The 16,071-nt window shown below is 37.7% G+C and overlaps 1 protein-coding gene across 1 annotated transcript in view; it reads right to left on the bottom strand.

Moving 5' to 3' along the window:
- Positions 1-16,071, bottom strand: part of LOC107690753 (VPS10 domain-containing receptor SorCS1-like) — a gene marked incomplete at its 5' end in the record, with an annotated part of 45,431 nt that overhangs the window by 19,057 nt on the left and 10,303 nt on the right. The window contains 7 exons of the mRNA XM_016489161.1: positions 3,039-3,104; positions 3,226-3,258; positions 3,383-3,469; positions 6,522-6,764; positions 9,573-9,744; positions 10,054-10,167; positions 12,293-12,426. Of these exons, the coding sequence (XP_016344647.1) occupies positions 3,039-3,104; positions 3,226-3,258; positions 3,383-3,469; positions 6,522-6,764; positions 9,573-9,744; positions 10,054-10,167; positions 12,293-12,426 (849 nt within the window). The remainder of the gene's footprint in view (positions 1-3,038; positions 3,105-3,225; positions 3,259-3,382; positions 3,470-6,521; positions 6,765-9,572; positions 9,745-10,053; positions 10,168-12,292; positions 12,427-16,071) is intronic.

Below are 16,071 nucleotides of genomic sequence, written 5' to 3'. Positions count from 1 at the left end.
TCAAGAAAATATGATCATATTACCCCAATTTTACAGTCTCTGCACTGGCTACCTATTAAGTTCCGTATCAGTTACAACATATTACTACTTACTTTTAAGGCCCTAAATGGTTTAGCTCCTGCATAACTAGTCTTCTATCACGCTACAAGCTCATCATTGCTGTTAATAGTGTTCACCATCTGTTTGATTAGATAGTCACCGCTGATAAGCTATTACTAAATAGAATGTAGAAACTTTAATTTTCTGTAAAGCTGCTTTGCAATGATTTGCATCGTGAAAAGCACTATAAAAATAAATTTGAATTTAATTGAATATATATATATAATGAACATTTTTCCCAGACTACTATGTTTATGTTCAGTTATTTCACTTTAATTGCAATAAAAATAACCTATTCATTGCCATTAAATTGAAAATATTGAACCTACACATAAGGGCCTCATAAAAATGCTAGTTTTAGAAGAAAATTTCAAATGGCACTTAGTATGGAGCTTATAATATGATAAATCTTGAACCGGATTCGGATATATTAACTTTTAAAAAATTTTTAACAGTTTATTGGGCACAAAATCAACATGAGATTGATTTCTAAAGAGTCATGTGACAATAAGTAATGGCTGCTAAAAATTCAGCTTTGCCATCATCACAGAAATAAATTACATTTTGAAATATATTCAAACAGAAAGCAGTTATTTTAATCTGTAATAATATTTCACAATATTACTGTTTTTACTGTATTTTTTATTCAAATACATACAGCCAAGGTAAGCTTAAGAGAATTCCTTCACCATAAATAAATAATAAAAAATAAAAATAATAAATAATGAAAAAAAATAATAATAATAAAAAGTGAAAAAAAAAAAAGAACAGTAGTTATATGATATATTCTCACAGAATTATATATGAGCAAATTATGGTAGAATGTAGTTCTTATTTGTGACCAAAGAAAGAACAGCCTTAAAGTTATAGCACAAACTTAACATCCTCCAAATGATATGTATAATTACATATATTCATTCATTCACAAATACTTCTCATAGGAACACAGAGCCATCTGCGTGTGAATTTCAGCTCATGCTCCAGAGGCCCAATTTGCTTTGCCTGGCAAGACAGGATTGGCAGATTGGAAGTCTCCCTGATCAATATGTCACTGCGGAGGCATCTGTCTGCCTGAATGTAGCAGGGGGTGGCAAGTTCACTGAGTAGGTGGTCATGAGAAAAAGGGTGAACATTTGAATCAAAATGCTTAGTTAATCTCTGTTAAACACTGATATTTGATGAGCTTCCTCTAGCACGAACACAGACTACAACCACTAAAAAAAGCTTAAACTCAGGCCATCTGCTCATGTGTTAAAATAGCATCTTCCAAAATCATTGCTACATAGGATAGAGTTGTCTGCTCAAAAGTTTGTAAAGCCAGAATTTTTGATTATTGGCATAAAGTCTAATCCATATTCTGGCCAAGAACCACCTACGTGGACAGGAATAGGCCGTTTGACCAGCATGTGAAATGACCAACCACACTTTTCTTTTCTTTTTACAAAACATCAAAGGGTAAGTACATCTGAAATCGATGCTTTTTAATGATTTCTCACAGTCTGTAGAGACAGCATGAAAGCAATTCAGTAATTGGCATTAACTATATATTAAACAACATTTTTGATTATTGGCATAAAGTCTAATCCATATTCTGGCCAAGAACCACCTACGTGGACAGGAATAGGCCGTTTGACCAGCATGTGAAATGACCAACCACACTTTTCTTTTCTTTTTACAAAACATCAAAGGGTAAGTACATCTGAAATCCATGCTTTTTAATGATTTCTCACAGTCTGTAGAGACAGCATGAAAGCAATTCAATAATTGGCATTAACTATATATTAAACAACAATATTAAACAAGCAAAAAATGTGGTGACATTTTTTTAATGCTACTCTGTAGCATAATGTAGCTGTGCATTGTCATAAGACGTCAGAGTAATTTTAAGTACAACTTGACAGTAAATATAACAGTTCGATGCTGTTATTCACTTAAAAGAATCGTTCATTAGAGTCATTTGTTTGGAAATCGGTTGGATTACACTGTTCACACTGTATGATTTTAATTTACTAAAAAGTATTGACTCATAAAAGACATTCGTTTGGCAATCAGACTATACAGGTTTTGCTGTTTGTTTATGATTCACTAAACAGAACTGACTCATAAGAGTCAATCATTAGAGAATCGGACTAATGTGGGCATTCTGTGTGTTTTGTGCCATAAAGAATCAAGAGAATTAGAATCAAATATTACATTTACATTTACACTTAGTCATTTAGCAGAAGCTTTTATCCAAAGCGACTTACAAATGAGATTTGATTATAATTATATAAGTATTATTAAGTATTATTAAGCTGTAGCTAGAGTTCTAATTTTTGTGGCCATTTTAGGGGTAACATTGTCATGACAATAAAGTTATTAGATATAACTATAGGGGTTGAACGATTTTTTAAAAGTCGACTTTTATGTGATGAAAGTGGAGTCGAAGTCGACTATTCACTGATGGCGTCATTAATGAACAAATAACTCTGGAGCTGTGATAAACAGCTTGTGCACAACTATGGCATATGACACAGCGCTGCCCACATGACTATTGCTCCTATAACAGCTCATTTTTATCAGTTCTTTTGTCTTTAGGTCGTTATATTTCTCACAGATTTCTGCTTGTTCTAAATCAGATACAGATAAAGTAGCACAGTAAAGATTACATTCATATGAATGCATTAGTGAAAGCGATTGCGAGTCTGAATTAATTCTACCTGGCAGCGTCTTTCTACTAGTAGTGAAGTTGTGGAATTGAGTTATTAAGAAATATATGCTTGAACTTTTCAGTTTCAAAGCTACTTTATTGAGAAATCACAGAAAAGTGCTGGGCAAGTTACTCTGAAAATGTATAATTTATGAAATCCTAGCATACATGCTCCCTATAAATATTTGTTATTAAAGCATCAACATTCACAGAACACTCGTTATTTTTAACTAAAGCAAGCAGCTGCTACGTGTATGGTTTGGCATGGCAGAATGCCAGCAAAGAGCGCAGCATTTATAATCTCTATCTCAAACTCCTGAACACAGAAAGGAATGGAGAAACACACGTCAGCACTCTTGACACACTAGCATTTGGTATAAAACCTAGTGAGCTTCTTTTCAGTGAAACAATATGAAGGCTACAGTGATTGTACTAACTTTTCTGCGCTTCTCAAAGTTGATGAGACCCCCCTGTGAGCACAAAGAAGAGAGTTTATCATTTAAACAAAGAAACGTCAGTGTGGTAACTGAAAAAAATAAAACAACTACTATGTACAGTATATGACATGAATTAAGGTCAGAAAAAAATTCTCACCTCTACATTGTCACTTAGTGCTGTGTCCAACATGGTGAGAACGGTCAGATAAGTGCCCAGGTACGGCACCTCACCACTGGAGGGGGTCTGTCAGAAAAACAAACTTGTCAGGCAAAAATACAGTAACAGTTTGGGGTCGGTCGAGATTTTTTAATGTTTTTGTCTCTTATGCTCACCAAGGCTGAATTTACATGATTAAAAAAAATACAGTAAAATCAGTCATATTGTTAAATATTATTACAATTTAAAAGAACGGTTCTCTATTCTAATATATTTTTAAATGTAATTTGTTCATGTGATGGCATTGTTCATATGATCCGTTACTCCAGTCTTCCGTATGCCGATGTGGTGCTCAAGAACTGTGTTGGGCAAATTACTCCGAAAATGTAATCAAATTACTGATTACTGATTACTCATTTTAAAAGTAATCACGTTACTGTTCTGATTACTTTATTTCAAAAGTAATTAGTAATTAGTTACATTACTAGTTACATTACTTTTTTCTCCATTAAATTTATGAAATCCCAGCATACATGCTCCCGATAAATATCTGTTATTAAAGCATCAACATTCACAGAGAACTGTTATTTTTAACTAAAGCAAGTGGCTGCTGCGTGCATGGTTTAGCATGGCAGAATGCCAGCAAAGAGCGCAGCATTTATAATCTCTAAAAGACATCTCAGTTCATCGCAATCTCACAAATCTCTGTTATAACAATAAATATATGTATAATGAATCTTTCATAATGTCTACAATTCGTGTGTTATAATGAGAGGATTCGTGAGCACGCAAATTTCAGCACTGCATTGCTCAACGCTGCAATCTCTGCCTAAATAGAAACTCTGCATACGCTTGCACCTGTTAATCGTCATTTTATATTAGTTCATGTTGCTTTTGTGCAATAGATGAATAACAATTAATTTGTTTTAGATATTTCTATTTAGCGGGAGTCCCGTGAATCATTTTATTCTCCTGCATCCCGCACACACACTAGCGTCTACCCGCCCGCACCAGCACTCGCCCATCTTGTCCCGCGCCGCACTCTGTTGCATCGGGTCTCGCGGGAGCAGGTCTCTAATCCACTGGATTAAAAAAGTAATCAAACTACAGTAACGCGTTACTGCCCAACACTGGTTGACAATACATTTCCGCGCTGAATGATTCTGTGTGCGCGCGATCTACGTGTGATTTACGAGCTACTGTCTGTAATGTGTGTGCGTTACAGTGCAGCAGTGCATTAGATTAGAATGGCAATTAACTTACCTACCTGTACAATAAGTGGTTTAAAACGTGCATTCTCCCATTCAATTTCGAGCATCCAGTAATATAAGAATAGAGCAAGCTGGTGTTAGAGGACTTTTTTGCTTTTGTTAATTGTATAATAAATAAAAAGAAAACAAATAGATAGAATACAAAAAGATTAGAGAAGCTAGTGTTAGTTTTTTAGTTTTATTTAGTTTTGTTTTGTTTTTAAAGAAAACAAGCAGTTAGTAAATGAATAGAGTGCCATTCCAAGTCTAAAATGGGCAAGTTTTTTTTTTTTTATAAAGATTAGAATTAGAATAGAGAGTGCTAGAGTTAGAGGGTCAAATAAAGATGGAAGAGATGTGTTTTTAGCCGATTCTTGAAGATGGCTAAGGACTTAGCTGCTCGGATTGAGTTGGGCAGGTCATTCCACCAGTAGGGAACATTTAATGTAAAAGTCCTTGAAAGTGATTTTGTGCCTCTTTGTGATGGCACAATAAAGCGACGTTCGCTTGCAGAACACAAGCTTCTAGAGGGCACATAAGTCTGAAGTAATGAATTTAGGTAAAGGGGTGCAGAGCCAGTGGTGGTTTTGTAGGCAAACATTAATGCCTTGAATTTTATGTGAGCAACTATTGGTAGCCAGTGCAAATTGATAAACAGAGGTGTGACGTGCATTATTTTTGGCTCATTAAAATGAATCTTGCTGCCGCGTTATGGATTAATTGTAAAGGTTTGATAGAACTGGCTGGAAGACCTGCTAAGAAAGCATTGCAATAGTCCAGCCTGGACTGAACAAGAGCTTGAACAAGGAGTTGTGAAGCATGTTCTGAAAGAAAGGGCCTGATCTTCTTGATGTTGAATAAAGCAAATCTGCAGGACCGGGCAGTTTTAGCAATGTGGTCTGAGAAAGTCAGCTGATCATCAATCATAACTCCTTATAACTACTTATAATGTGTACTACTTATAGTCGTATCTCAGGAGTATTATGAGCAACATAAGAGTCAACTGTAAACTGTTTGTGTTTGATTCAATTAAAAGAATCGCTCATTAGAGTAATTTGTTTGTAAATCAGTTGGATTGCACTGTTCACAATGTATGGTTTTAATTTTCTAAAAAAAATAAATGATAAGAGACATCAGTTTGGCAATCAGACTATACAGGTTTTGTTGTATGTTTATGATTCACTAAACAGAAATGACTCATAAGAGTCAATCATTAATAGAGAATCAGACTAATGTAGGCATTCTGTGTGTTTTGTGCCAAAAAGAATCAAGAGAATTAGAATTAAATAGGCCTATTCCAAATAGTTCTGCAATAACATTCCAAACCTTTCTTGAATTAAACTCTCAAATATATTTTTAAACAACATTAAACAAAAAAAAAAATAGCATAATTAATTTATTTGTATAAAATATTACTCATAATGTGTATTGCTTATAGTCATATGAAGTCTCAGGAGTTTTATGAGCAACATAAGAGAAAAATGTAAACTAATAGTATTTGATTCACTTAAACAAACTGTTCAAAAGAGTAATTTGTTTCGAAATTGATTTGACTACATTGTTTGTGCTGTATGGTTTTAATTTACTAAAAATAACGGATTCATAATTCTTAAAGTTACATTAAGTAAAGTTCATCAGACCCTGATCATATTTTGGGTCCTCGGGACCTTCATCATACACTGAAGTGTCTGTCGGCAATAACTAAGAGGGATGATTCCAATCTTGTTTTCCAGTTAGAGACTATAAGCTTGAAATCTAGATTGCTTAATGTGGAGTGCAATACGACCAAGGCCAAATGAGATTTTTCTGGTCAATAAAGCATAAATGAGTTAAGAGTCCTCAGACCCAGTGGGTCTTTAAAATACATTAAGGATATAAAAGTAGAATACGATATGGCTGTCTGTATTGTGCATATTGTTACTCGCCCTCCCATATCTTGGCTTACACGTAATGTGTAGGAAGAGGAGCACCGTTTCCGAGCCCAGACTGTTCTCTGCCGTGGCTGACACTCGGTAGATTCCCACGTTCTTGTAGATGTGTTTAATGCCATCCTCGATAGAGCTCACGTTGGAGTAGGTGAAAGCGTTTCCGTCGCCGAAATCCACTGTGATGCTGGTTTTCGATCCATCACCCTGGGAAAAAAGGGTAATTACGTGAAACATCGAGTCTAGCTTAAAAAACACACACACACACACAACCAGGCTGGTGAACAAATGTTCTTCATTCAGAGAACTTCCTGTAATATCTTAGAATTTTTCCCCTTTTTTTTTAGGCAGAAAGCAAAACTGTTCCTGACTACGATACTGGCAAAGCTCTGTGTACAATTCATTCATCTGTCAGTTCATCTGCTTTGGAGGATGTCTTCTCTGTCCCAGACCGCTGATCTACCATGGGAAAACATTGCTCTTGTACAGGCAAGATGGTCTCTCATGATTTCTCAAAATCGCAAGCTTACAATGCCCAATTTATGGTGGATGAGGGTTATCTCTGTACTTTGGGATTTAGCAGTAGGTACTAGTGTTGTCAAAAGACCCGGTATTCTTAATATATGTAATCTTATCTAAATTTATTATAAAAGCTGAGGTTTGTTATTTACTGAAAAGTTATATTTTAACTGGTGTCAATGATCTAATGTTGCATTTGGTCAGACTCAGCCCATTGCTTTACTGAAGTATATTATATTTTCCTTTTACAGCTGCAGACTGAGGAAGATCCTGAAACACACCAGCAAACCCTAAAACAGACAACAGTTTACAGATGTTTTTCAGCGGCAGCAGAACTATGACTAAACTTTTGGGTGAAACTTGTTTACTTTTTTCATACTTTTATTACTTGTGGAAAAACTTGAAACAATTTTAAATAAGTATAAAGAATGGCATTGGTTTTGTACATTTAATTTTTGTTTAACGTTATTAATAAAAATGTTGTTCAATTAGCATATTTTTGTGTTTTGCTTTGGTACCGAAATTGGTACCGAGAACTGTGGATTTTCACTGGTATTGGTACCGAATACTGAAATTTTGGTACCGTGACAACACTAGTAGGTACTGTAGATAAATTGTAAAGGTCACACTTTAGTTCTCACTATAACCAGTTCTCACTATAACTAACTATGACTTTTGCCTCAATAAACTCGTCATTTGCTGGTTATTAATAGTTAGTAAGGTAGTTGTTACGTTTAGGTATGGGGTAGAATTAAGGGATCTAAAATATGGTCATGCATTTCCAGCGGGATTATGTTAATGTGTGAAGTTGTGGACATGCATCACAGAGCTAGAGCAAGACGAGCATTTGTGGTTAAAAAGTAAATAAATTTATTTTTCTTTAGAAAATGACAATCATTTCACTAGATAAGACCCTTATTCCTTGTCTGGGATAGTGTAGAGCCTTTTGAAGCTGCATTGAAATGGCAATTTGGACTTTCAAGCCGTTGGCTCCCATTGAAGTCCACTATAGAGAAAAATCCTGGAATGTTTTCCTCAAAAAACTTAATTTCTGTTCGACTGAAGAAAGAAAGACATGAACATCTTGAATGACATGGGAATGAATAAATGATCAGGAATTTTTTTATTCTGTAAGTGAACTAGTCCTTTAATATCTTGTTCTTTGTATTAATAAACAGCCAATATGCTAGTAAAATGCATGCTAATACGCAACTTGTAAATAGTGAGATTTGGTTCGTAAAACAAAGCATTACGGAGTCATTTGTTTGTGAATGACTACACTGGTAACAATAGCCGGGTTTCCATCTAAAGTTGCGAATTTAACTTGTGTGCAAAATTGGAATATCGCATAAAACTTTTGCGAATAAGCACCATTTTCATTCAACGAGTCAGAGAGAACAAAACTGTCACTTCCTGACAAACTGGCACTAAATATCACCAAAAAAAAAGTAGGAGAAGCCACTGAATATAATAATTTTCATATAAAATAAATTACTTGCGCCTTAGAGCGAGCAGATGAAACACAATAAATGCGGTAATTGTGGAAATTTTTATTCTGGAAGTGAACTTGTCCTTTAATATGTTCATTGTGAGTATTAATAAACAGCCAATATCCTAGTAAAATGCATGCTAATACGCAACTTGTCAATAGTAAGATTTGGTTTGTAAAACAAAGCGTTACTGAAGTTGTTTGTTTGTGAATGACTACAGTGGTCACAGTAGACGGGCTTCCATCTAAAGTTGCGAATTTAACTTGTGCGCAAAATTGGAATATCGCATAAAACATTTGCGAATAAGCACCGCTTCCATTCAACGAGTCAGAGAGAACAAAATCATCACTTCCTGACAAACTCGCACTAAATATCACTAAAAAAGTAGAAGCTACTACATACAATAATTTTCATATATAATAAATTACTTGCGAATGAGCAGACGAAACACAATAAATGCGGTCATTGCTTTCAGAGGTGGATGCCCGCTGTTTCTGGGAGGCAATAATACAGAAATACTTTGAAGACAAACTATGCTCGAGCATTTAAGAATAACCATAACAACATTTCAGATATTGTGCAAAAAGATCTGTCCACTGGTTAGTCAGGTTATGCGGTCCCATTGCGCAAAGTCAAATGACTTTTTTGATGTGCATGGAGGAATTTATTCGCAAAATGCATTTCCATCTCCCATTATTCGCCTTAACCCTTTTTCGCACAAGTCAGAAACCACCTCAAGCGAGCGTAAAAAAAAATTTTTTTTCTAAATTTGGTGTTTCCATCACTTGTTTCTGATGCGATACTTCAAAATGTACATAAAAATGGGGTGATGGAAACATAGCTAATGACTGTTAGTTTTCATAAGCAGTCAATGGGAAAGATGTGTTTTCTTGCTATTATTTTGCAGTTGTTTTATCTGCTCAGAATGCAAACTCACATTCCCTGAAAGACAATGTATGATTTTGTCACCTATAAGCAGTGCAGGAAACACTGAATCTTTCTATACCTCCTCCAGGAAGACGAGGAAGGTGACGTTGCTGGCAATAGTAGCCGTTAGCTTCCCTTCGCTGGTCACTAAGTGAAGGCCGCGAGGGGCCTGGCTAGGGCACAGGTGCCTACGAGCCGTGTACTGCTCTATCACCCCTCCGGTGCAGTTATTAGACACCACCTTTCTGTACCTGCACACACACAGACGCATAACACACATTCAAAAGACACACATTTATAAACCAGTTCTGAAGCTCTAATACAAAATGATCAGTTGACAACATTGAAATTCATTAGTCTGCTAATCTGCTACAGTGAAAACACATACAACATTTTAAATGAGTCATACATCAAAATCATTTGAGAATGCAGATGGCAAACATGTTTAATAGAAAATCTCACAAACACATACAGTACTGTACAAGTTTACTTAGCTATCTAAATGGGAACACTGAATAATCACTTCAATGGATAGATGCATACGTCACATGAGATCTCACCCAGTGCTGTTGAGGAACGTGTGTTCTGTAGTACAGGTCCGAGACATGGAGGAGGGCAGGAACCAGAATGCTGGAGTACATTTCCCATCAGCCCTTCTCTCGAAGCCATAATCACTGTAAAAAAACAAAAAAAAAAAACATGGTGAGAACAGACATGAGTTCTCTACTCTTTGACATTGTGTTAAGTCATTTAACACAATCATCAGACCAGTTCTCACACCACTAAGCTAGAATCCCATTGGTCTGAAAAAGGCCTTTCTTAAAATAAATAAATAAATAATTGAAATAAAAATATTTTCAAAATTGTAAATACATTAAATAAATTTTACAAGAGAATACATTAAGAATTTCATGCTTAATTCAGTGTGTTAATTGCCATTTCTTTAAAAGTATTTGTGAAATAAACTAGCAATTTCTGAGTGAAAATTGTTTCCACGTAAATCCTACACCATAATTTTTTTTTCGGTGTTTGTTTGGTCAAATAAACACTGATATTTGTCATCTGTAAAATATTTACATTGAGAAAGCCTTTTATTATATTGAATTCAAATTAAATATTATTATAATTATTATTATATTATACTGAAGCCTTATATTGAAGTCAAAATGCCAATCTTCCTCGCTATGATGAATAATTCTCACTTTTATATGAAAATAATTATAGCTGTCAGGAATAATATTTATTTAAAGCAAAAGTCTAAGTGTCACTCACATTATACTTATTTACTGTAAATAGACTAAATCTTTTGTCTTACTGGCAAGTCAAGAAAAGTCTTTAACTAGACATTTTAGTCATAATAATAATGCTCGTTACATGCTTTAAAGCTTCTTTATTTCTTTGCAGTCATATAACATTTAATTTCTAACAATTTATAAAAAGTGTATAGCAGCCAGCAGTTAAAGTGCTAGCATCTCTCTTTCATGTTAACATTTAACAAATAACCCAGAGAAAGACATATCTTTGTATTCAAATGCATGGAAATCTTTGTCAGCATAAAAATACTTTCGGCATCCACTTTTATATTAATTCATTTATGTTTAGACCTAACTGTCAGACAACAGAAGCCAAAGTTGTTTGTCCTCCAATGCAACTCAACACCCCAATCAAGAAAACAAATGACACTAATTACCATGACAAGCTACACAGATGTAGCCAGCTTGTGTTGGTGGACACACAGCGTTTCACTCCCTGATTAACAACTTTCACACTTTGTTCTGTACGGCCTCGAGGGGCCTGCAAATTTGGAACTTTCCAGAACAGTGACATTAATAACTTTGATAATTCAGGGGGAAATGAGGAGAGAGGCCACATTTACATGACGAGAAAAGACTGTTAGGAATACAAATGGAGGGTTTAAGCCACAAAGCGCGGGGCGTGAAATACTACAGAAGATAGGATGGTTGACAGACGGAGACAACAGTACTACTATTGAGGAACTGTGATTTTTAAGAAGTAACACGTTTTTCTCCATTTAGCTGTCTTCACACAGCTTGACTAGTTTCCACATAGCAAAGATCTTCTTTAAGAAAATTACTCTTCTGAAAATGCTGATCTTGTGAGGACAAGCCACAACTTCAATCCAGAAAATGTAATTGCTCAAAAGTTGCTTTTTACAGCTAGACTTTCATTTAGGTATCAACTTTGTCACAGATATTTCTTCAAACATTTATTTTGAGACAACTGTTGACATGCACTAAAAGTTTGGGGTCGATGTCTTTAATTTTTTTTGAAAGACGTCTCTTATGTTCACCAAGGCTGCATTTATTTGATCAAAAATACAGAGATAAAAAACTGTACTATTAATACAATTTAACATAAGTGTTTTCTATTTGAATATATATTTAAAATGTAATTTATTCCAGCCATGATCCTTCAGAAATCATTCTAAGTTGCTGTTTTTTTAATAGAATTATTTAATGAATAGAAAGTAAATGTAAAAGTTTAAATTAAATTATAACATTATAAATCTCTTTACTGTCACTTTTGATCAATTAAATACGTTTGTTTTCTGAATTAAAATGTATCCTCCTTAAAATAAAATAAAATAAAATAAAAATCTTACTGACCCCAAACTTTTGATTGGTAAATTATTATATGTATTAATTATTTATCAATCAGATAATTAAAAACAAAAACTATTTTGCTGTGGCTTTTCATACTGACATATCACTGTGTTAGAGAAGTCTGTAGTTTTAGAATAGAGCTTGAATCTTTGAAGAAAGGTGCTTGTTTACTTACCACTCAAAGTCCGACTCAGTGCAGTCACATGGCTCGGATATCATTGTGACAGAGTAGGTTTTACCCATAACACACCTTGCTATGGACTTCAGCTTTCGGTAGACTCTTTTGACTCCCATGAGGCAGTGTTCACCCTATAAGCAGGATTTCAACATATACATATATGCATGCATACACACACACAAATATTTTCTACAATAAAGTTGGCATATGGTGTTCTCGTTCAGGTTTATTTTAGTTCTCGCATGAATAATTCATAACAATGAAGCATGTGTGCATCACCCTGAATTTACAAAAAATAAGAGACTGGAAAGTAGACGAGAGAAAAAAAAAAGTTTCCGCTCATTGTACTTGGTTGTTCCATATTTCATATCTCACATCCAAACTCTGTGGGGTTCATTTTGTCAAAGATTTCAGGCTTCTAGCCTCTCACTAACATTTCATGTGTCTCACAATAACATTTTTTGCCTAGTCTTTTGTTAACATGCTTCCTTTAAATTAGTGCTCCAAATACTGCAGTTTTATTCAGATTTGTGCTAGTTGAATGGAAGAAAAAAAAAAAGTTTTACAGCTGCGGCCCATTGCTGGTCATGTCCTCTTTTTTGGATTTCATATTTATCAGACTAACTGGTGCAGAGCGGAGCAATAAAACCCTACAGCACAGGATGGTTCAGACAGACACCGAATGGCTTGATCTCATCAGCATAGTACTGTAGTCTACAGCCCAAAAGCTGGGTTTTAACCATCCAAACTTTGACATCGTTCTGTCTTCTGTCGACTTCTGTTGTCTTCAAGTCCGCTTCAGCTTCTCAGAGTTTGTCACAAAAATAGAAAGTACTATGAGGCTTCAGGTTAAAGTAGGACAGTCTACTGCCATGTCCTTACAACTAATAAACGTACATCTATTATCCTCCTGTGAGAGGACACTTGGCTTCTGGCTTGACTTCTGAGATATATATTATTCTGTTCAAATATAGTCTCAGCAGCGGACCCTGGAAAAGAATGTCAGGGCGGGATAGAAAGGAATCTTGTAAATTTCAAAAAAACAGAAAGCCAATGCGGAACACTCTTTAGTGCAATCTAAAGCATCAGGCCTCACTGGAGAGTTTATTATGCTGGAAAGACCAGACAAAGCAGAAAGGTATCTGATCAAGACTATACTGGCCTCTCTTAATTTTAAGGCTTGAGATGCAGTATAGAATCTGAGTTGAGGACATGACATTAAGATGGGGAGATTTGTTTACAGAGGCCGCGTGATTGTCACAATGGAGCCCGAGGGTACTTGGAGCAATTTATTTCATACTTTTAATCAAAGCTAAAAATGTCTTGGTTACGTACGTAACCCTCGTTCCCTGATGGAGGGAATGGAGACGTTATGTCGTGACGACATTAGTGGATTCATTTGGGAGCCCCAATCATCTCTGACTTTAAAGGTCCCATGACATGCTGCTTTCTGGATGCTTTTATATAGGCCTAAGTGGTCCCTAGTACTGTATCTGAAGTCTCTTTCCCGAAATTCAGCCTTGGTGCAGAATTTCAGCCACTACGAGCCAGTCCCACAATGAGCTTTCCTTAGGACGTGCCATTTCTGTGTCTGTAGCTTTAAATGCTAATGAGGAGGAGAGAGGCGGGGCAACTGCCATGCTTCGCTCGTTTGCAAGCCATGATGTCTCTCGAGGAAAAAAAAATATTGCGCTCGCCTCGCACGGTAGTAGCTCATTTTCTCATGGGCGGGCCAAATTCTCTGGGCGGGCAAAGCAGAGAAAGGGGAGGTAACCTTTCCCCGTATGACGACATAAAGGGAAGATTCCAGATTGGGCCATCTGAGCTTTCATTTTCTCAAAGGCAAAGCAGGATACCCAGGGCTCGGTTTACACCTATCGCCATTTCTAGCCACTGGGGGACCATAGGCAGGCTAGGGGAACTCATATTAATGTTAAAAAACCTCATAAAGTGAAATTTTCATGCCATGGGACCTTTAAGGGAAAACGCCAAATGAAATTTGGCTAGTGTATTTTGCATACCTGCGCTACTCCCCGTGCATACGGGTATAAATAGGCGACAGTGAGTATCCACTCATTCAGGTTTTATGCCGAGGAGCCGAGAACTTGTCCCAGGCAACCAGAGATGGTTCGATCGAGGGTTACGTACATAACCGAGACGTTCCCGATCTGTCGGTCACTTTGAGTTATGTCGTGACGACATTAGGGGTCCATGGAAAAGGCCACAGCCTGAACCCCGTCACAACCCTATAGCATAGCAAATATTGACAAGCCGTCAGACAAATACTACGCAAAGGTCGTAACCTTCCCACCGCCCCAGCGCAAATTCGCTGACCTTGTAACCCATAGGGACCAAAGGTGAGTATATCGCTGCTGGTGATAGCCAAGCTGCTATCCCTGGCAACCAGCGATGGTTCGAGGTTGTGGCATGGGGACATAACGTCTCCGTTCCCTCCATCAGGGAGTGTACGTAACCGAGACGTTCCCTATCTGTTGGTCACTACGAGTTATGTCGTGACTCGACATTATGGGGTCCATGGAAAGCGCCACAACCTGAACCCCGTCACAACCCTATGGCATTACAAATGTTGACAATCAGCCGCATGTCAGACAAATACTACGCAAAGGTCGTAACCTTCCCACCGCCCCAGCGCAAATTCGCTGACCTTGTAACCCATAGGGACCAAAGGTGAGTATATCGCTGCTGGTGATAGCCAAGCTGCTATTCCTTTCAATGTTACAGCTCGGCAGCAACGATGGGGAAGCGAGCCTTCCTGAGAAGGGCACTATGGAGGTCACATCTTACCCGTAGGGAGGTATCATGTGGAGGCTCAGATATGGACTGACTCATGCCTGGGGCAGTACTACATATGGAATGGGTCTCTGAGGCAGGTCCTACCTGAGAGTAGTGATGGAACGACTGCCAGCAGAGATGGACAGAACTGGTCTGTCGAAGGGAAGACATGGGTTTACCAAGGGGGAAACCTTACCGTGGAAGAATACGCATATGGGATTGCCCGCAGGGAATCAAGCCATATGGACACCTAGCTCGCCTGAAGGGAATCAAGCCATGTGGACACCTAGCCCAGTACAGGGGCTGACCGGAGACCCGGGCAAGCTAACACCAATACTGGGCCTGGCGTTAGACTGCTCCGCCCAATCTGACTGCCGGGGTGCTGGAGGAACTCCACCAGGGCTCGCCGTCTGGGGAACTGAACTTGAGGAGGAAAAAAGCGCAATGCTCTTACGGGACACAGCAACGCCAAGGCTGGATCTGCCTCCTCCAAGGGCAGTGCTTGCAAGTTCACCACCTGATCGGCGTGGTGGGAACCTTGGGCACGTATCCAGGCTGGGGTCTCAGGACGACTTGAGAGTAGGCCGGCCCGAACACAAGGCCCTCTTCGCTCACTGAAAATGGTTGGAGGTCCCCCACCCTCTTGATGGATGTGAGCGCAGTCAGGAGCGCTGTCTTAGCAGACAGGAATTTAAGCTCAACTGAATCCAGCGGCTCAAAGGGATCCCTCTGAAGGCCAGCCAGGATGGTAGAGAGATCCCAGGAGGGCACCAAGGGTGGCCTAGGAGGATTTAACCTCCTGGCACCCCTCAGGAATCTGACGATGAGATTGTGCTTTCCCAGGGACCGGCCGTCCACTGCATCATGATGTGCTGCAATAGCAGCCACATACACTTTCAAGGTGGAGGGTGACAGCCTACGCTCCAACCTACGGTCCCTGTGATCACACAGCTGTTTTCGCGAGCGGGTCGTGCTCAAGATAG

This window comes from Sinocyclocheilus anshuiensis, unplaced genomic scaffold (genome assembly GCF_001515605.1).
Source record: "Sinocyclocheilus anshuiensis isolate Anshui unplaced genomic scaffold, SAMN03320099.WGS_v1.1 scaffold3470, whole genome shotgun sequence".
Lineage (NCBI taxonomy): Eukaryota > Metazoa > Chordata > Actinopteri > Cypriniformes > Cyprinidae > Sinocyclocheilus > Sinocyclocheilus anshuiensis.
The sequence above is the reverse complement of the archived record's forward strand: the minus strand, read 5'-3'. Positions and strand labels throughout refer to the sequence as shown.